The following is a 22,420-nucleotide window of genomic DNA, read 5'->3' on the forward strand; positions in this document are numbered from 1 at the left end:
ATTTTTATGTTCAAAAAATGCAGCAGAGTTTGACCTGGTCACCATGATCAGAAAATGCCAATCTCAAAAATCCTAGCCTTCCATTGGCTGAAAAAGAGCGCTTGGAGAGCGTACATCCAATCATAGGTCAAATCTTTCTAATGTGCTCTACTTCCAAAAAAATGAACTGGGAGGCACTGGGTAGAAAGTAGGTTGATTTTTGCAAGCGGTTTAGATCAGGTCATTAAGATGTGGTATAAATTTCTGTTCAAAGTGAATCAATACAGGAGGTTGGAAGGAATGAGGAAGACACAAAAACGGAAGTGGCTTTTAGATATTGAAATGTTTATAATATTAAATTATTGCTTATAGAACAGCCTTTTCACTGTGACATCTTTGTATTCATTCCAGCTGAATGATGGAACCGACATACAAAGCATTACCTGGCCGAAGGAAAATGTTATTTTCCTGGACCAGCCAGGGGTTCTGAAGCAAACGACACGACCTTGTCACAATAAAAGCAAGAGACCGCTCTTTTGACAGCACCACTTAATAATATTTGAATTGAGCTAATTAAAATTAAGCACATATTTAGTGCTTCCGCTTAAAAATAAATAAGTGGAATTTGCAATAGAAAACACACAAAGACGCTACCAACGTCACTTTCGGGTATTGTTTACAAGCTCCGCCTGCAGCGTGGCTGTGATGGTTAAAGGCAGTATGACATGTGTGGCTGGTAAAGCCCAGTACTGCGGCACATCGCGGAAACAGCACTGCAAAAACCGAGAGCAGAACTGCAAACGGACGATTATGTAAGTCACAGAAATAGCAGAGCATTTGCAGAATGAGACCGACACCAAAGCTTTCTTTTTTTTTATATTAAAAAAAAGGGAAACCTAATCTAATATGTAAACGTTTCCTGTTTGTAACGCTTACCGGATCCGACGTTTTGGGCTGAAATGACAGCTATTAGGGAAATGGGAAATAACACGTAGGAAACGCAGCGGAGTCAGGCCTTTTGTGTAGTGGCTCTCTTCTGGATCTCAATGCCGCTGACTACAGGGTTTCATTTGCAACAGTGCGGTGCAGACATTTATGTATGTATACCGGAATTAATGTAAAATGCATGTACGTTGGATGTATTGATGCCTTAAATGAATATGCATATTTAAATTGTAGCTCGATATACATTAATGTCTTTTAAACTTTCATAGTTATCTATATTAATTTCTTACTATAATGCATATTCATTTCCAATTGAAGGCGGCAATGCTTCTCGAGTGTGTATATACAATTTATATCTATGTAGAAGACCCCATAGGTTGAAGCATTGGGATCCAGGAGAGAGCCAGAACATGAAAGCCCCTAACACATTACATTTATGAGTGTATTCATGTTTAACTACACTGCAATGGTGACTACACTTTAAAAGTTGGGCTTTGGTGTATCCTGAACACATGAAAAGGGCTATATAAATGGAAGTTTTTCTTCATAATTCGACCGAAATCCAATAATGTACTCCCGAATCAAATATTCAGGAGAAGTAACTTGACTCAGCAAACCAACCATTTAGAAAAGGATTGAACATTTCTCTGTCGTCGAAATTTAAAAAAAACGCCAATATACAAAAACTAGTTACATTCTTGGTCTTTTATATTTGGCACTTCAGGACATGAGAATGTATGTCACCAAGGGGCCGCTGAAAAGAGTGTTATCACTGGATTGTGGGAGCTGTAACTTTTGGTCATTGAAGGTGTGATGCCAATGGGTTATTTGCAATAAACCACTCATTCCCTTATAGCTCTACAAAAGAAAGTACAGTATTTTCTACTTGTTGGCCCTAGCTTAACATTTCATTCACTTTTAATTATTTTAATGGATACTTTGTGGTGAACATATAATTTTTAATATCAGATACAATGTACCCAATGCTGCCTGTTGAGAAAGGAGGTGGTAAGGAATTAGCATTCATTAAGTTTAATATGTGGTATGATTGACAGTTTTATTTAGCTGGACATACTCTTTAACTATCAAAGTTAGTCTCCTGCAACAATTGAACAATTAGTAGGAAATGTTTGTGAAGGCCAGTAAACTTGAAATGTAGCAAGAGCGAAGTGTATTGGTATCTGATCCTGTAACATTTTTTCCTGAAGATGCAGCTAAGATACAAATTAGCTCGAGTAATTTAAATGGATTTTAATGACATTTATCAGTCATAGGAGTTTCAAGATTAGGAGGTTCAATTTGCATTAACCTTTTCTAAATTTTTAATTCATTCAGAGGAAGCACTATACTGCAACAAAAATAAATAGGATTGCATTCTAAGTGTGTTCCTCCAGCATTTTATTATAAATGTCCTTCTTTATACAATAAGGATGGAGTGGTATTAGTTGAGCACTGGTCTGATTATAATATAGATAATTATAGATTAGCTTCTGTAGGTTACAACTAAAGGTACCATGGATTCTGAGTGATTATTTATCCAGTTCCAGGCTGAAAATGGGAACACTAGAGACACTAAAATGCTGGAAAACTAATAGAAAATGCAGGAACACTCTGCAGATCAGGCAGTACTTACGGAAGGAGAAACAGAGTTAATGTTTCATGTTGACAGCCTTTAATGAGAACTGGAAAGCATAAAAACAAGTTTATTTTCTCAGTTAGACGTCTAGTTAGATAACTAACTTGTTTTCTCACTTTCCAAGTTCTAATGAAGTGTTTTTTTTATTAACTCTGTTTATTTTTCCACAGATCCTACCTGACCTATTAAGTGTTCCTAACATTATCTGTTTGGAGTTTCAGTATTAAATGACCATTTATATTGTCAGTTTGTATTAAAGGGCATTTAATCTGTTTGATAATTCCAAGTCATTTAAGTAATATACAATTTCTAACCAGAAGCAGCAATTGTTTTCTTTTTAAAGTCATCTGAAATTTTATTGAAAGATCATTTCTGTAGTCAGAGTTATGACTAATTTATTTAGTCCTTAGATATAAATCAGTATCATTTTCAAAGTGGCATTTTTTTGCTCTTATTTTCACATATTAGATTTTATATTTTATTGTAAATGGTAATGGCTATGCTAATTTGACAAGAGAACTAGCTGGATTATCCCTGTGGAACAGGTTAAGAAGCTAGGTGATATTCAAATGAAATACCATTGTGCTATCAAAGTGACTCAATCATGACAAGGTTGCATAAATAATTTCCATGCTAAATGTAGACATACAAATGTATTATGAAAATAACTTGGAGGACATCTAGGATTGGAAAAAAAAAACAAGAAAGGGAACATGGTTACTAGGCACCGCATATGACTTTTGTGGAATTTCAAGTTTGTTAAAATTTATTGCACTTTGAGATACATTTCTGATCTTCAATTTTCTCTTCACTCTGTGTGTCTCTACAACTGATCTCTAGCATTCCTTGTCTTAGCAACTTTCTGTTCACCTTTTAAAGAATTCTCAGAACATGAGATAATGAAAGACTACAATAACTTCTATTGTACATAAAAAGGAAAAGACCAGTGAGAGAAAATACGGGTCCATTGCAGAGACATGAGAAATAAGAAAATGGCAGAAAAATTAAATAAATACTTTGCATTTGTCTTCGTGAAATTAGATACAAAAAATCTGATAGAAAATACAGGAGAATGAAATGTCTGGCAAGAGTAAGGAATAGAAGGAAATTAGTATTCAAGGAGAAAAATACAAAAGAAGTTAATGAGATTAAAACCTGATAAACCCCAGGGACCCAGTGACCTACATCCCAAACTTCTGAAAGAAATGGCTGTAGAGATAGTAGGTGCATTGGTTATCATCTTTCAAAACTCGATACATTGTGGAATGGTCCATGTGAATTGGAGGGTAACAAATGTAACCCCACTATTTAACAAAGGAGAGAAGGAAAGTGGAGAGCTACTGACCTGGTAGACTTGTGCTGATATAGTGGTGAAAGTGCGGAAATATGTAATAACAGATCACTTAGAATAATGGGATTGAGCGGAATCAGTGAGGATTTAAGAAAAGGGAATCCTGTTTGATTAACATGCTGGAGTTCTTTGAGGATGTGACTAGAAGATTAGATAAGGGGATACCAATGGATGTAGTTAATAGAGAGAAAGTATACAGTGGGAGTAAATGCGACTTTTTCAGAAGGATTTCTATATATTGAAGTGTGAGATTGGTAAGCAAGGTTAACGTGGAACGGGAAATAATAACTGGCATGCTTCGAGAACTGGTTAATAGCAGAGACCACTTACAGAAATAAACCTGCGTTTCTCAGGCCGACAGCCTGTGATTAGCGGATGTTAAGTTCCAGCTATTCAGTCTATATCAACAATTTGGCTGAGGGGGTCAAATGTTATATATGTGTCTTGTTGATTACATGGAGTGTAAGATTGTGAGCAGGGAGGATAGAAAGATGCTGCAGGAAGCTATGAGTGGGTGAGAACAAGGTAATTGAATGTAATGTGGAAATATGTGATGTCATCTGCTCCAGTATACAAAATAGAAAAAAGCAGAGTAGTTTTAAATGGTGAAAGAGTGTGAAATGTTGATATTCAAAAGGTACTTGTACTTAATGCTTCTAATCTATAGGGATACATCTAGGGAGACATTCATAAATCATACATCCACACTGAAAACGAGTATGCAGGTGAAATGAGCAATTGAGAAGGCAAATAGAATATTGACCTTTATTATCAGAGGATGTAACTACTGGAGTAAAGGCCTTTCATTGCACTTATTTAGGGGCATGGTGAGACCACACCTGGAACATGATTAACCACTTTGGTTACTTTACTAAAAAGGGATGTTTTTGTCACAGAGGGAATACAACAAAGGTTCACCAGATTGGTTACTGGAGGGGCAGCTTGGTTTTTGAGAAGGGATTAAGTAGACTAGGGCTGTATTTTCTGGAATTTAGTAAAATGGGGTGATCTAATTGAAACTTACAAAATTCTTACATGGTTCATGGGTTATTATGGTGGGGGGGGGGGTGTGTTTCCTCTGTTAAGGAGTTGCTGACCAGAAGTTTCAGTCTCAGAATAAGGGGTAGAACATTTAGAACTGAGATGAGGAGAAATGTAGCATGTGGTGAACTATTGGAACTCTGTATCATGGAAAGATTTCAATATAGAGATTTATGGATGTCAGAGGAGTATTGGGAGATCATGGATAGGGCAGGAAAGTATAGCCAAAGTAATTCAGCCATGATCTTGATAAATAGTAGACAATAGGTGCAGGAGTAGGCCATTCAGCCCTTCGAGCCAGCACCGCCATCCACTGTGATCATGGCTGATCATCCACAATCAGTAGCCGGTTCCTGCCTTCTCCCCATTTCCCTTGACTCCGCTATCTTTAAGAGCTCTATCTAACTCTTTCTTGAAAGCATCCAGAGAATTGGCCTCCACTGCCTTCTGAGGCAGAGCATTCCACAGATCCACAACTCTCTGGGTGAAAAAGTTTTTCCTCAACTCCATTTTAAATGGCCTACCCCTTATTCTTAAACCGTGGCCTCTGGTTCTGGACTCCCGCAACATCGGGAACATGTTTCCTGCCTCTATCGTGTCCAATCCCTGAATAATCTTATATGTTTCAATCAGATCCTCTGTCATCCTTCTAAATTCCAGTGTATACAAGCACAGTCGCTCCAATCTTTCAACATTTGACGGTCCCGCCATCCCGGGAATTTACCTTGTGAACCTGCGCTGCACTCCCTCAATAGCAAGATTATCCTTCCTCAAATTTGGAGACCAAAACTGCACACAGTACTCCAGGTGTGGTCTCACCAGGGTTTTGTACAACTGCAGAAGGACCTCTTTGCTCCTATACTCAACTCCCCTTGTTATGAAGGCCAACATGCCATTAGCTTTCTTCACTGCCTGCTGTACTTGCATGCTTACTTTGTGACTGATGAACAACGATACCCAGATCTTGTTGTACTTCCCCTTTTCCTAACTTGACACCATTCAGTTAGTAATCTGCCTTCCTGTTCTTGCCACCAAAGTGGATAACCTCACATTTATCCATATAAAACTGCATCTGCCATGCATCTGCCCAACCTGTCCAAGTCACCCTGCATTCTCATAACATCCTCCTCACATTTCACACTGCCACCCATTTTTGTGTCATCTGCAAATTTGCTAATGTTACTTTTAATCCCTTCATCTAAATCATTAATGTATAATGTAAATAGCTGGGGTCCCAGCACTGAGCCTTGCGGTACCCCACTAGTCACTGCCTGCCATTCTGAAAAGGACCCGTTAATCCCTACTCTTTGTTTCCTGTCTGCCAACCAATTTTCTATCTAGTTTCTATAAACTAGAGCAGGAAAAGGATTAAGTAGCTTAACTTTGCCTCTGTATTTTAAAGAGTAACTTTATTTGTCACTTCAACAATGAAGCATATGTCATTTGTGTCAATGACCAACTCAGTTTGTGGAAGTGCTGGGAGCAGCCTGCAAGTGTCACCACACTTCCGGAGCCAAAACCTACTAACCTAAGTCTTTGGATTGTGGGAGGAAACCGGAGCACCCAGAGGAATCCCATGTGCTCACGGGGAATGTACAGACAATGGTGGAATTGAACCCTGGTCACTGACAATGTAAAATGTTCCAGTATCTGCTACACTATTATGCCATCTCTTTTTTTGTTGTTTAGGACTTTATAGAAAATTTAGATAGCTCATTGCTACTTCAGAAAAGTTATGAAAGTTCATCTTTAGGTTAGGAATCTGCTTCAGGGAAGTACAATTAGAATAACTGTGTGGTTCAGAATTCTTTAACATACCTTCTATTTAAATATAAATACCACTATCATGTTCTAAATAAGAAACTTCCTCCTTTTCAAAAAGTCATAATTGAAAGATTTATTTTTCCATTATTATTGTTGATTAGAGTTCCACATTGTATAAAATCCCATTTGTAGACAAAGTGTCCATTAATGAGGAAGTATGAGTACTCTGGTCAATATTTTGCTTCTTAGATTGTATTTAGCAGTGTATTTTAGATATTTGTAAGTTAGAGTGCCATTATTAATAATTAAGATAATACAAATGTATAAATTTTGCATTGTTCTCTGTGCTGACAAGCAGGTTAATGACAGTGTACTGTCTATAAACTTTTAAACTAATAAAGGCGGTTTCTACAGGGGTACAGAATACAATGTAATATTTGAAAATGTCACTAAATCACAAATACTAGGTCATTTCTGTTTTTATTCCAGAATCTCTCAGTTTTTATTTCTTTTTCTAAGATGTTGAATTTGCTTGCCAAAGTTTTAATGCAGCTCAGAGTTTGGCTTTTGCATGAATTTAGATACATTTTAGTAAACTTAAGATATAAAATCCAAGGTCATATTTAAGATGCTGAAATTTTGATGCTTAGATGTTTTTAAAAAGTGGGTTTGAGGTAAACATATCTGCTCAAATCAACAAAAAGAAATGACACATTCAAACACTATGGGCATGTAGCTGCATAGAATTTGAATGATATCCACAGCTAGAGTGCAGATTGGATTAATCCCCTTTCTGTCAAGCCTGGTGCCCACACTGCAGTAAATGCCTGGGAATTATTTTATGCACCTAATTTATATTTGTCAATTTCTGCAGTACCTGTGCATTTAGACTTAAATTCTATTTCCATTAACTTTTAAACAGACTCCATTTTCTGAACAAATTTACTGAGTAAAATGATATTGTCTGCTACACAGCCCCACCCCCCCTTAACTGATTGGCTGAGACCGCATTGCCAATAGATGCCCTGAAATTGTTAAACAGCGTTCTAACTTCATATAGTGGAGCCTAGGACCCAGGGAGAGCCCGGTTGATCCACTGTTGGTTGATAATGCAGAAAGATCAAGCGATCAGGATTTGGTACTCAAACTGATGCAATCAAACAGATTACATGTTTGCAATCCACCACACGGCGTGCATTCTTTGATGTGTATTTGCTGATTTATTGCTAAGATTTATTTTAGTTTTTATTTTCCTTTCTTCAGATGGAGAGCTACAGGATAAGCCGCCTTCTTGAGCTCGACAGAATGAAACCTTGAGTCTTGTGCTGTAGAGTGTATTTTTTTTTCTTAATGTGCTTTCGGAAACTATGCAGATCTGGATAAGGAGAGTGCTGAATTAAACATGATGAAGACTGAAGCATCCTCACCAGCCAGCTTGCGGAGTCCCTCTCCCCATCGCAATGCCTATGAGGCAGAGATCCAGGCTCTGCAAAACCCCAGTCAGACGAGCAACGGGGAAGAAAAGCCGGACGAGGATGCCGAGGGCAAGAAGCAGAGCCGGGGCAAGAAGTACGGCTCTAACGTGCACAGGATTAAAAACATGTTCCTGCAGAAGATGGGTACCACCCCTAACGAGGCGACTGGCATCCCAGCCAAAGGCAAGGAGAGATCTGTGCGCCTGTCTCTGCCCAGAGCCAGCAGCCTCAATGAAAACGTGGACCACAGTGCCCTGTTGAAACTTGGCACCAGTGTCTCAGAGAGAGTGAGCCGTTTTGACACCAAGAGCGAGAGACCTTTCTCCAAGCTTCAGGAGACCAGAAAGATGTTTGAGAAGAACATCCAAGAGAAGAACCTTTCCAACAGAATCTTGCTGAAAAAGGAGAGGGCTGGTCTCAAGGACAGCAAGCTGGATGTGGTGGTTCGATTCAATGGAAGTACCGAGTCCCTAGACAGCCTGGAGACCGAAGCTATCTCACCCACAGTGAGCCAGCTCAGTGCAGTTTTTGAGAGTGGCGCACATCAGAAAAAGGCTGGTGTCCTAGACAAGGTGATCAGGCATGGCACCTCCTCACTCAACACAAAACCATTCCCAAAAAAATCAAAAGTAGTTCTTAAAAGCCAACAGGATACACTTAAAACAGACAGTGGGACTAACAGCGATGGTGACTTCTCCCTTGATCTTGCAGGCCCTAGCCAACTCAGAAAAGAAAGTGAGGAACTACAGACGGATAAGTTGTTGATTGGATCTCCATCCAGCAGTAATCTAGCCCAGAAGCTGGCATCGCTGGTGAAACAAGGGGACAGTCTGAAAGAAACAAGGCCTGTGGCGTCCACACAAATGTCACAAAAAAATGAAGAGGTGAGGAAAATTAGACCTGTGGATGTGAAAGACACTGCAGAGTTGGAGAAGGAATCTAAATCTACAGACGATGAAAAAGATTCAGAACTTGCCCCTAAGGATCTTGAAACTGGCAGAGGCTTACAGCCAGTAGAAGCTGTTTCAGAGACTTGTGAGCCTCAGTTGGTTGACGCCACAGCACCAGGCCTGGATGTTAATTCAGAAAATAGAAATCTTCCGAAGGAATGCTTGGATAATTTGCAGCCTCCATCATTGGAGTCTGCAGAGGGGATTACACATCAGGCGGAGGAGTCTTTGTCGTCGAAAGCTGGTTCCTTTGAAGATGGAGAACAAGCCAAAAATGACATTGATCGAGATGACCATTGCAAAAAAGGTGAAGACTTCTCGGAGGCTGATATGGTGGATATTAGCGCCTTTAGTGGGGTAGGTGATGAATCAGAAGGAAGTTGTCTGGATGATGATGAGGATGATGCATTTGAACCTGAAAGTGGCTACTCAGAAATCACTGGGCTATCTGACGAAGAGGAGCCTGTTCCACACAGGAAGATTCGCTTCAGTACAGCATCAATTAAAGTAAGTCCAATAAATGAAAATTTAGCCAGGGCTTGTAAATAGAATCATGCCATGAAATAACATAAATGAAGGAGATTTACAAATTTACAACTGCTATAGTTGTTATCATTAATGTATCCCTAAGTATTAAGTGGAAGATAAGAGAATGAAGAGAAATATCACTAGACGCTCTACGACTAGTATACTATTTTCGCTGGTATTGATAATTATTTAAGAATTAAAAAACAATAAATGATTTGTGGATTTAGTCATATCTATTGGAAAACAACTTTTCTCATGTTGCTTACTTTATGGACAACTCGAGTTCTAATAATATGAACTTTACAGAATTCACTTTAATTATTTTTATTATCCAACTAACTGATTGGCTGAGATTTTGAATGATCCTGCAGCCTGAATCGTAACTCTCAGTAGGAGAATGACATTTTACAAGTAGTTCTAACATGCTGTTAACTCTAGGTATCCTGTTACCATGGAAATTAGTACCTGCATTCATTGGTGTTTCTGTAGGTGGGCGGGATCAGTTTAGCTGTTTATGCAAATTGGAACTGGTATTTATTATACTTAACTGATTATTAAATCAGTACTGTGTTTTGAAGAAGGCAAGTGAAATATTGAGATAAAATATTTTTCATCCATAGAGTAATCTATATCTTTATACATGTACTCTCTGTTTCAAGAGTATATTGTTACTCCATGATGTTTATGTATTGCTGATTAAGATTATCTGTAGGGATGCTGTTATATGTTGTTGGGTATTTAATGGTGAATGAAGCCTGGAGTTAGATTTTCTTTCATTAGCTGCTAGTTAGAAATAAAAATCTTCCAGAGTTGCAGAATTTTTTTTAAAAATGTGCTTTATTTTGTACATATCACTGGTTTAGCAGGGCATTTTTGTGTACAAGCCACTTTCTGACTTGTCTAGTACTGAGAACATTGCATATTGAACCTATAAAGTTTATTGGTTTCACTATTCTTATCATTCTGAACTGGTCACCACAGAAGTTCCTACGTATAACAGGAAGGGGCATTAATAAGACTTCCTGTGTAACCGTTTCTAATGCAGGAGGAAATGGACTTAAATTTAAAGACATTTTCCACTAGTAGGTTTTAACCAGGACATTTACTGAACAAAGAAAGTGGTTACTTTCAGATATTGTTTAATTAGTTGGAATACCAATTTTAAAGTTCATGGAAAGTGATCTATCTCCTGTAGCTGTACTCTTACTTAGATGATCTAACAGTGGATATGACTGGGTGAAAAAAGCCCAAGTTATCCAGGCTTATCCATTTTGGGGGAAAAATGGGCAGTCTCCTTCCCCAACCCCCCTGCATTCTCATCACAACATCCATTTATTCTTAAATAATCCCAGACTTTGCCTCTTCCATCTTAACTGGAGCTTGCCCACAGGATCACTCCTTGTATTGTCTAATTGTGCAACATGATCCCAAACCTTTTAAAAAGTAATGTTTTTTCTGTGATGCTTTCAGTGAAACCAGTAAATAGGTAATGAATTGTGTATTTCTTTGTCATGAAGTGTAAATATAATTTCTAATAATACTTATTATACAGTAAACTGTACCCTGAGGAGTGAAATACTTTTGAAGTGCGGTCATTTATGTATGTAGACAGGATGTGGTGGACTTGTGAATAAAGCCTTTTTCATTTTTAGTAAATTCATTGTAAACTATGTTAATCAATTTACAGCACAAAAATAATTACTAGCTATTTCTGCTTTCTGTGGACAGTTGGTTGCAAAATTTTCTTAAGTCTTTAATATTTTGATTTATATTTATGTTGATGTGTGTTTTGTTTTGAAAAGGCAATTAGCATAATACCACAAGACCTGTTAGAAAAAGTAAAATTCATGGAATTAAAAAGGCCAGTAGTAGCAGGAGTGTACACGTTGTTAAGCATTGTGCAGTTCAGATGGAGATGTACAGTGCCATACACATCACCCTGTATGTTATGATTGGCCTGCATTTAGGTATCCAATGTATAATTTTGAAGTCTGCAGATGAGTCACTGTAGTACATAGGATTACAGGATGGTTTAGCATGAGATGAGGCCATTTGGCTTTCTAATTCATACTGTCTCTTTTTCCTTGGTGTGTAATCTCAACCAAGTTCGGGGCGCAGCAGAAGGATGTAATAAAATATCCTCTCATTCTAATTGTAAAGTGCTGAGAGAAACTGGGAAATCCATCTGACTCATCTCCCCTTGTCACAGTCTTAAGGAGGGGTGAAATAGATGGAAATTTAAAATTATGAAGACCACTTTATTGTCTGTCAAATGTGGAAGACTATAAGATGTTGGATGGTCTGTCTCTTTCCTCATTTACTTGTTGTGTATCCCCATTTTAGCTCATCAGCTGTTGACCAGGTGACCTGGGTGAGAGGGCAACTGGGGTCCCACTAAGTTGTCCATTGGCCTTCTTCCTCCATAGGATGCTGCTCCATTGTTCCATGTACTTGTTCCCTCCTCCTCCCCCCCCCCCCCCATCAATATCTGGAAGTTTTGCCTGCTTGTGCCATGCTTGCTACATATGTTATCAGCCTTTTTTGTAGCAGTGTGATTACTGGTGAGTGTTTGAATAGTCTGTCTGCTATTTCATTTCTCCTGGATTGGCCACAAATCTCTAACTGCTGACAATACAAATCAATGTAACATCCCTTACATTTCTCCCATATGATTCAGGAGATCATTCAGCCTACTGAGTCTATGATGGAGTACAGACCAATTCTGCTAGTCCCACGCCACACTCATTTCCCGGTAATTATTTATTCTCACATGCTCATCAACTCCACCTTGGCTCTCCAACAGCTCAGCTGCACAGTGGCCAATTATCCTACTAACAAGAATGGTATGTAAGGAAACTGGAACACCAAAGGGAATCCTATACAATCCATCTGCAATCTCCATGCAACTAACACTGCAAGTCAGGATTGAATCTGTGTCACTAGAGTTCGGAGGTAGGAATACCAAAGGGCTTATAGGAGCAGGGGTTGTGTGGACACATGTCTTTGAAGGTGAGAGGTCAGGTTAAGAAAACTTTTAAAAACACTAAATAATTGAGATTAAGCTCTTTTAGTGAAAGAACAGACTTCAAGGTTGTATTTGACCAAATGGGGTACCAAAGAGTCTTGGAAATACTGAAGTCAATGGGCATTGAAGTTGAAGAATTCCGGTGAACAGAATCATACTCTAACAAAGGAAGATGTTTGTGATAGTTAGGTATCAATTATTCCAGCTCTGAGATATCATAATAGGAATTCCTCTGGCTCAACCAAACTCAGCCCCATTATTACTGACCTTCCATCAATCATAAAGTCGGAAATGGTGAGGTTCACTGATAAGTGTGCATCACTTGATTCCATTTGCAACTCTTCAGAAGATAAAGCAGACCATTCCTGTGTGCAGGTATACCTTGACCATATTCGGGTATGGCACTGAAGAAGTGCCAGCCAATGACAGCACTCCACAAGACAAGAGTCTGAACACGTATTCTCAACATTCAATAGTCATAGTCATACTTTATTGATCCTGAGGGAAATTGGTTACTGCCATTGCCATTTCCCCCATTGTCAACATTTTGTGGGCCACTATTGACAAGAAATTTAGCTGGATTGCTCATATAGATGTCATGGCTCAAAGCGGAAGCTCGGTATTTTGCAGCTAGTGACTTGTCTTTTGATACTCCAAAGACTTCATTATGTACAAGACTGGTTCACTGAGGTTTAGCGCATCCACCATGTATCAGCTGCAAAATGCACTACGGTTATTCTCCTGGGCTAGACCAACAGCATCTCCCAAGAAAGACAAGGATACCAGATGCATGAGAACATCACTACCCCCAAGTTCCTCTGCAATTCATATACCATCCTTACATGGCAATACATTGCTAAACTTTCAACATGGTTTTGAGTAAATCCCAGAAGCATCAGGAGGACTACAGCAGTTCAACAAAGTGACTCACCATCACCTTCTCAAAGGCAACTTGTGACAAGTAATGAATGCAGGCGTTTCTACCAAAACCACATCCTGAAAAATAAATACACATTCAAAAACAAGATTAAGGCAGTGATGCTGAATTTTTACTAACTCACTGGATAGGCCTCAGTTGTGTATAAACATACACTGTTTGAAGCATTCATGGAAATGGTTGAAGGGAAAAATAACATATGATGTTATGGGGAAAGAACAGAAAATAGAATTTATTGAATAGCTCCAGCCTTGGCTAGCTGAAAATCTGTTTTTGTATGTGATGTTTTTGTTGAACAAATAATTGGTAGCACACAAGCACTTTGTACTAAGTTGACACTGATTTACATACTTGCTTTGATGACATTTAAATGCAGCTTCCAGAACTAAAATCTAACCTGTAATTTTCTACCAGTCTCCCAACTAAACTTCATCTGTCATTTGAATGTGGTAATCTAACCTGGTGATTGTTGCACTTGCTCATTAGGCTAGTAATATTTGTGCTTGATTGGTGAAGTTACTTATGCTCAGTAATTTGTTCTTTTCTGCTTTATTTAGAACTTTAAAAAACTGCCCCAACAAACTTTGTATTTAAAACATCAAGGCTATTTTCCCTGGAATAGCCTGATAATTAAAGATGCACTCTATTCATATAGTGACTTTGCATGTCTTAACTAGTGATTATTTTTTACAGTACACCCATGATGAATGCACAAGAATATTCTGTGATTTTTCAAGAATATAATGAAAAAATCTCATATAGAGCACAAGTAATGCAGGAATATGTCACAAGCATGTTGTTGAACAAAAGTGACAAAAATAATTGAAGGAAACTATTAGAAAGGACTTAAGCACATCAGCGATGTAGGATAAAGATGAGGGGAGATGCAGTGTGCTTGAAGAAGGATTTCCAATCTTTGGGGCCGGGACATTTGAAGACACAGACCCTGAGGTTGGGAGAAGGGAACAAGAGATGTGTTAGTAACTTGAGTAGCAGACACATTGATTGGATGACACCATAGAGAGTGAGGTGATGAATGGACTTGTGGCATTGGCAGATTGCGAGCTAATGTCGATCAATGACCAAAGGGGCAAAAAGTGAGCAATACTTGGTGTGAGATGCAGCAGAGTGGTGGATAAGTTTATGAAGGATGGAACGGTGGGAGACTAGCTGGAGAGCACTGGAGTCACCAATTTGAGATGGAACAAAAGCACGGTGGAGGGAGGTGCAAAGATTATTATTACAATGGAAGAAACAGGATGTTTTTTTGGTGGAGTTGATATAAGAACAGAAGCACAACTTTGGTGCAGATGGATACCAAGGAAGAAGATGGTCTGTTTTCCTTTGTGGTCAGAGTTGGGGCAAATTTGGGGGGGGGCAGTTTTAGAATTAATGCCATTGGAGTTTGGGCCTAAGATGATGACTTTAGTCTTCCAAAAGTAACATAACCACATAAGGGTAGAGTATTGTCAGTATCTAATTTGAACTGCTGATACAGAGCAGGAGTGTACTGAAGGGATAAATATTTGTCTGCTGTTGCACCTGGAAAATTTCCCAGCAGTGATCTACCAACTGAATTGTCTGCAACAGATCTCTGTTCTAAATTAATTTTTAAGCTTCTATTACCTTAAAGAAACCACAGTGCTCGAGTGGGCAATTTGGCTGTTTGAGTGTGCAGAAGGTCAACGGAGAAAACGCAAGGTAGTGTCAGTAAGTAAATCTGTTGATCATTCAGCGTTAGACTGTGAGTGAATGGCTTATACGTCAAATCTCTAGGCTTATCCTGTGAGAGCACAATTTCCAACAGGACATCTGGATATGCTGTTACAGGTTGATAGCAATTTACATATTTCACAAATTCCATAAGAACTTATTATTCTCCACATTTTGCTCATATTTCCATGAGCTGTAGGTGTCACTGACAACTTCATGAAACAATGATAAGGGCAGGTAAGGAAAACAGACTTTGTTCCATGTGGGGACCTTGATGAACCAGGCAGGTTTGCGCAAGATGTATGCATATTGGGATCTGACCTCATCTTTGGATCATTAAGCTTTTGGTTACTAACTAAATAACTTAGTCACTACCATGAAGAAGAACTGAAGGTTATTCCTCACCCAACAACACTAAAAGAAGATTATCTGGTCATTATTTCACTTCTGGTATTGGGGCTATCCCTCACCCAATTTTTGGTGTTTTCCAATATCAGAGCATCAGCAACACTATGCTTAGTTGCTAACAAACACTTTAGTATATAGAAATGGTGAATGACTTTATATTATTGCAAACATTTTTGTTCTTTCCACAAATTTTAGATTGATATGCCATTTGTTACAATCCATGTGGAAGCAATACAAATGTGACACATGCATTGATTAATGAGACATATGAACATCGAATTATTTAAGCATTCACAGAGAAATGGAAAGAGTTCAAAATTCAGATAGATTACTGAACTGAGGAATTATTGTTGATGTTTGTGGGCATGTGTTTGGTAAGGTTGTACAAGTCTGTTGTCTATCTCATTGGATATCTTCCTCAGTTTAAAATTAATTGGCTCGTACGCATGAAGTGGCTAACAGTGGTTCACTAAAGCTTGAGAAATCTATGGAAGATGGATTATTAATTTTAAAATAATTTTCCCAATGTGTGGTAAATAAAAAAAAAATTGCATCCGTCCTCCGAATAAAGAGACAATTTCCAGAAGTTCTGCTTGGAATATTGTGCCTCCAGGTTGTAGGTGACAACATATTGCTCTACTTTTACAAATGTTGGAAGAGACCAGCTGGGCACTTCTCTCCCAATGAAGCTCCAATTTTCTGTTGCCAAGCCAAATGATGTTATTCCTCAGATTATACTTTGCTGATTCAGAGAACCTTCATGTGTGAATTTTATTCTTGGCTATAAAATTAGTGTTATTGGTTTGAGAAGAACTCATAAATTAACAACTGTGCTTCAGAGTATTTATTTATGAAAGATAACTTTTTTTTGATTCCAACATTGAAATGTCATCAGATATCCAAGTAAGCAATTCTGCTGCAATTGGTAGTAACTATTTAGGGAAGAAGAGAACAGTCCAAAATTGGTTGTTTCTTAATATATTAAAAATGTTCTGTAATCAAATAAAGCAAAGAGGACATTGTTCTTTCTGATGTGACCACAGAAATAGATTGAAGATCCTGCTGGATTATAAGGCCTATATGTCTTGTACTGGACATGGAGAACAATGAAAGTCAATATCGAGGAAGCAGAAATTGTGCAGTCAAATTGAATTACTGAGTAATAACATGAGTTTTGTAATAACTGAGTCAGCAGTAGAACTCGGAGCTGAGTTGATTTAGCAAGATAGTGACAGCTGAGGTATTTCACATTGCTCTTCTGTCTTAAGTCCAATTGTAGTTCTGTATGAATTGTAGCTACTTAAGTGGTGTTCGGTAAATTCAAGTTTAGACATTATTTGGTATAGATTTTATCTTAGTTACTAGTTGAATAAATGCATTTTAAAGCAATATGGCTGTCTCTAGTTCAACATATTTCACTGCTGTGTTGCATTGATGACTTTTAAGGTTTGCCTTGTATTTTTAGTGGAATAGTTGTTGAAATGAATGATAGTTCCAGTCTTCTGACATTGGAAATATGTGTGTGTTAACAGAATAGCTTGGAAATAGAATAAGTTTATTTTGTCACATGTACCAAGATACAGTGAAAGGCTTTTTCTTTGCATACTGACCATACAGTTCAGATCATTGAGGTAAAACAGTAACAATGCAGAATAAAGCATTACAGCTACAGAGAAAGTGCAGTGCAGATAAACAGTAAGATGTAAGTATTACTTTATATATTTTTAAACATGACACACATGGTAAAGCGATGGAAAGTAATCATTTATCACTTAAAGATAACACAGATGTTTTGCTGCAGTCCTTACCCAGTATTCTTTGTGGAGTTTTTTTTTTAAAGACCAGGAGTAGCATAATGCACAATGTAATAACCCACCAGTAAATCAGATCTCGAACGAGAAAATCTGCAGATGCTGGAAATCTGAGCAACACACACAAGATGCTGGAGGAACTCAGAAGGCCGGGCAGCGTCTGTGGGGGTGGGGGCGGGAAATTACAGTTGACATTTCGGGCCGAAACCCTTTGAAGGTCGTGCTGATGCTACCTGCTGAGTTCCTCCAGCATTTTGTGTGTGTTGCTCAGTAATTCAGATCTCTATGCATTTAGGGACGTAAACGTTTTTGATCATGTGTACAGTATTGCATGGTCTTGATGCGTTGCAAATTGGAATATACCTGCCTTAAAGTCATCTTCTGCTTGAAATGAAACTGTGATGTTCACAGTTTGATGTCTACTTGAGCTAAAATGCAGGGCATCTTTGTAGGGTAAAAACCCAGGGGAGTTGGGTTGGAGGGACAGAGCAGCTACAAATCTTTAGGATGACTTATGAAGTGGCAGAGAAAGGATAAATATGAGTTTGGTGCTTGATTCTGCAAGTGTTTTGGCTCAGTAAATTTCAGGTGCCTTTTGAGCTCCAGTAGTGATTGAAGATCCATCATTGGGTGAAATAAATCAAGATGGAGCTGGCAATACACAGTGACGTTTTGCAGGCAGCTTACAAAACTTCTAAATATTTGTGGGTATGTGCTTGGTTGGTTAGTTTGACTGTTTTTGTTACTGGAGTGTTCTTCCAGTACACCTGCCTGTCTATGGGAAGCTGTATTTTGAGTTACCCACACCTCCTCAGTAGCAAGTGCTGAAAGTAGCTGGGGTAAGTGTGAAGCACTGAATTTTTCTGAAGAAACTCCTTGTTGCAGGAGTGAAGGGAGGTTATAAAACATACTTCTACATTGGCTGTAGAAGTTGTTGTTATACTTGCTGGGCACTGTTCCACAGCTGACTGATTGCACTGCTTTCATTCACTAACATGAGAGAGCTCAGCAAGTCAGAGCAGTTTGACTGGGAGGAACTATAACTCAGTCTGGCTTCACCCTCACCTTGTGTGTTTAGGCAATAAAAAGAACAGAAGGCCTAGTTTTGTAATTGTAATATATCATCCCTTGATCAAAAAAAAAGGAAAGGCAGACCTATAGTAGTTTTTCAGAACTTCAGGGCTTATGTTCAATACTTACTGAGTTGTAGCCACTTGTAGGGCCCAAAATGTCACAGTGTGAAATAAATACAGCTAATGCTGGAAGGACCCAGGAGATCAGACAGTAATGGAGAAAAGAGAAATTGAGTTAATGTTTCAGGTCCAACAGCCTTTGACCTGATCTGCTAACTATGTTTCTCCTTTCTTAGAAGTCACAGGACCTGCTGTGTACTTGTGGCGTTTTCTAATTTTATTTTAGATGTCCATTATCTGTACCATTTTGGCTTTCAAAATGTGCCAGCCACCTGGCTCTTTGTAGAAGCTTGCTCTCTGCAATGTGTTTATCATCAAGTAAACATTTTTTTGGTGACGCTGATTGTGGAATGAATATTGTCAAAGACAGTGGGAAATAAGTCCTCTGATTTTTGAAACATGTACATCTACTTGGCTGAGCAGATGGCTCTCATCGGAAAGACAGGACCTCCAACAATGCAAGACTTGGTCAGCCGGTATTGAAGTGTAAATCCCTGATTCAAATCCCTGGAATGGACCAAATCCACAAATTTCCAATTCAGAAGTGAAAGAGCTACCCACTAAGCCACAGGTGACACTTGTTTACTTTGCCCCTCTGGCGAAGCAGCCTTGGTGTTTGTTGTATCTCCCAAAGTTTGTGCATATTGCAGCTAGAATATATTGTGGTAGAAGAATGACTAATTTCCTTTCCTTTAATAATTTGACCTAGGGAATTGCCCGGAGCCATCCTATAGACTAGTATTTTGAGGTAATACTAATTTACATGACGTCTTAATTGAAGTTTAGTGGCAATGGTGAATCTTTCAAGGGACCTTGAATTTCATTTGAATTTCGATTACACTTTGACATGTGATCTATCGCAAATTCATAAAATCGCTATTTTGGCACAGAAAGCATTTTTATGTCACAGTCTTTGTAGCTTGTGCTTATGTTAGTAAAATTTGAACAGTGGTGGCCATTTTGCAACTTATTCGAAGGTCACTCATCACATAAATTGAGTTCTGTGATGGGTTTGTGGTCTGAACTACTGAGCTCTACATGTTATTTGCAATTCTCTCCAATTATGTAATAATTTCAGAAGCCTTAAGTTCCTGCTCTGCTATGTTATTTATGCCCCTCAGTTAAAATGTTTGGAGTAATTCAGTTTTTAATGCAAAAAATGGCTTTAGTTCATTTTCATTTGAATTGTGTGCACTCTTATGACATCTATAATTAGAAATTATATTATTTCTATAATTAGAAAAATGAAGCATGATAATTAAATGTCATTTTTGTGATGATTTACATGTGATGTTTCCATGTTATTTTGACTATTTTTAGTAGATTGCTCTAGGAATTGGTTGTGTGTAGCCCACATGGTGGAATATGCTGTCTTATGTTTGATTTGATGTAGAATTCCAAACTTACAAAGGTTTCTAAAGCATTCCTTCAAGTCTCTTAGGAGAATATTGGCAGAAAATCACAAGAAGCAGACATTTATGGGCTGGTAAGAACATAAAGTAGTATAGCACAGGAACAGGCCCTTCAGCCCATGTTATCTGTGCTGACCAGGATGCCAAATTAAACAAAGAGAATGGGCAAAGAAGTGGCAGATAGAATACTGTGTCAGGAAGTGTATGGTCATGAACTTCATTAGAAGGAAGAAATGCATAGACTATTTTACATACAGGGAGTGAATTCTGAAATCAGAGGTGCAAAAGGGCTTGGGAGTCCTAGCGCAGGATTCCCTAAAGGTTAAGTTGCAAGTTGAGTCAGTGATGAGGAATACAATTGGAATGTCAGCATTCATTTCAAGAGGACTAGAATATAAAAGCGAGGATGTAATGTTGAGACTTTATAAGGCATTGATTAGACTGCATGTGAAGTATTGTGAGCAGTTTTGGGCCCTGTATCTGAAAAAATAAGGATCTGCTGGCATTGGAGAGGGTCCAGATTTGCTGCTGTCAGGAAGGATATACAGGAACCTCGGGTATCACACCACCAGGTTCAGGAACAGTTATTTCCCCTCAACCATCAGGTTCTTCAACCAGAGGGGATAACTTCACTTACCCCAACACTGAACTGATTCCACAACCTATGGATTCATTTTCAAGGACTCTACAACTCATGTACTCTTTATTTATTGCTTATTTATTTATTACTATTTAGTATTTTTCTTTTGTTTTGTATTTTCACAGTTTGTTGTCTTTTGCACATTGGCTGTTTGTTCATCTTTGTGTGTGGCTTTTCATTGATTCTATGTAGTTCTTTGTAGTTATTGTGAATCTCATCTGCAAGAAAATGAATCTTTTGAGAGGAAAATAAATCAGCCATGATTGAAAAGTGGAGCAGACTCAATGGGCCAAATGGCCTAATTCTGCTATGTCTTATGGTCTGATTTTCTTATTTTAAAATTCTTTGTACATAATATACATAACTGTCATAATATATTTTGTGGTATTAAGGTTACACAACACCTACCATCACATGTTAACTTTTAGCTTGGGCATAATTTGGTAATAAACAAGGAGAGCTTCACTTGTTAAATTTTTTCTAGTATTCACCTTCTGCACTATGCATCTAGTAGCTTTGCTAATTAAACAACTAACTTTAGTTCTTGAGTAAATTATAGCTGCAAATAATATTGCCTGATTTTCAAGATAAAGATCAAACATAGTCAAATGCTTGTCCTTTTGCTGATGCACTGGGATATCCAACCCACTCCCAGTTCAGGTTTGTGTTGCACAAAGAGAACAGTAAGCTCCATTATAAGGTGAAACATGCAGTATTATAAATAAATGGAGCTGTTAGCGCTGGATGTGTGCTCTCTGCAAGGCCTTTTGCATAGGTAGGAGCCAAAAGCTGTTCAGTACTTGTGTTGCACAATGCCTCATTCATACATATGAGAGAAAACTATTGCTCACTTTAATAATAGTTCTCTCGTGTCTTGATTTGATGTTTCCTTTGTTAGAATTCATCTGAGTCTTAATGGCATTGAACGTTCTGAATTATTTGCATGCATTTTAATCATTTCACTGTTAGAATTTTTCCTTGTACTAAACTGTGTTTCCCTTTTGATCATCACATCTATAATTCTTCAGTTGAATAAACTCTGGGAAGGGCCTGTGCCCTGAAGTTGGCCCTTTTATTAGCACTGCTTGGGGACTTTGTGCTGCTGCATTATCTTCCGATGCCTGTTTAGAGTCAGAGCCAAAGCTTGGAATATTAGAGTACCTTTTTCTCTTTACTAAGCACTTAATGACTATTATTATATCATACAAGTTGCAGTGCAAAGCTGGACACTGAGATCTACTGAGAGATAAAAGTTGAGTATGTTTGCTTCTTGTTTTTATTTCATGTGGAATTGTTTGCGTACCTGAAATCATTTGATTGAAGAGGAGTTTTTTGGTAGCTTATTCCTACAATTTTGCCAAATCTTGTATTTGCTTGCCAATGTTTCAAGATTGGCAAACAAAACTTGCTGCAGTTGCTTCGTTCAATCTGACAGGACTTCTGTGCTTGGTTTCAAGCTGAAGCAAAATCCTTTCTGTCAAAGTATCTGCTACTACCGGTGTATGAAATAGTAGGTACTAGCACACTATGACCCCACTCGACTGATCTCTATTTACAAAATGAGTGTGAAGATTCTGGATTGTTTTCAGGACCTTGTCTGTACATTGGTCAA

At 38.2% G+C, this 22,420-nt stretch overlaps 1 protein-coding gene across 3 annotated transcripts in view; it reads left to right on the forward strand.

Annotated features, from left to right (window-relative positions):
* The first annotated feature begins 687 nt into the window (after positions 1-687).
* LOC134340455 (neurabin-2-like) overlaps positions 688-22,420 on the forward strand; it is a 257,627-nt gene continuing 235,894 nt past the window's right edge. For 2 of the 3 annotated variants that reach the window (XM_063037745.1, XM_063037743.1), the window contains exons 1-2: positions 688-791; positions 7,980-9,648. In XM_063037745.1, the coding sequence (XP_062893815.1) occupies positions 8,119-9,648 (1,530 nt within the window). In that variant the 5' untranslated portion in view covers positions 688-791; positions 7,980-8,118. Of the gene's footprint in view, positions 792-928; positions 1,077-7,979; positions 9,649-22,420 lie in introns of those variants that run through there. The other variant, XM_063037744.1, reaches the window with a different exon arrangement.

Source organism: Mobula hypostoma, chromosome X1 (assembly GCF_963921235.1).
Source record: "Mobula hypostoma chromosome X1, sMobHyp1.1, whole genome shotgun sequence".
NCBI lineage: Eukaryota > Metazoa > Chordata > Chondrichthyes > Myliobatiformes > Myliobatidae > Mobula > Mobula hypostoma.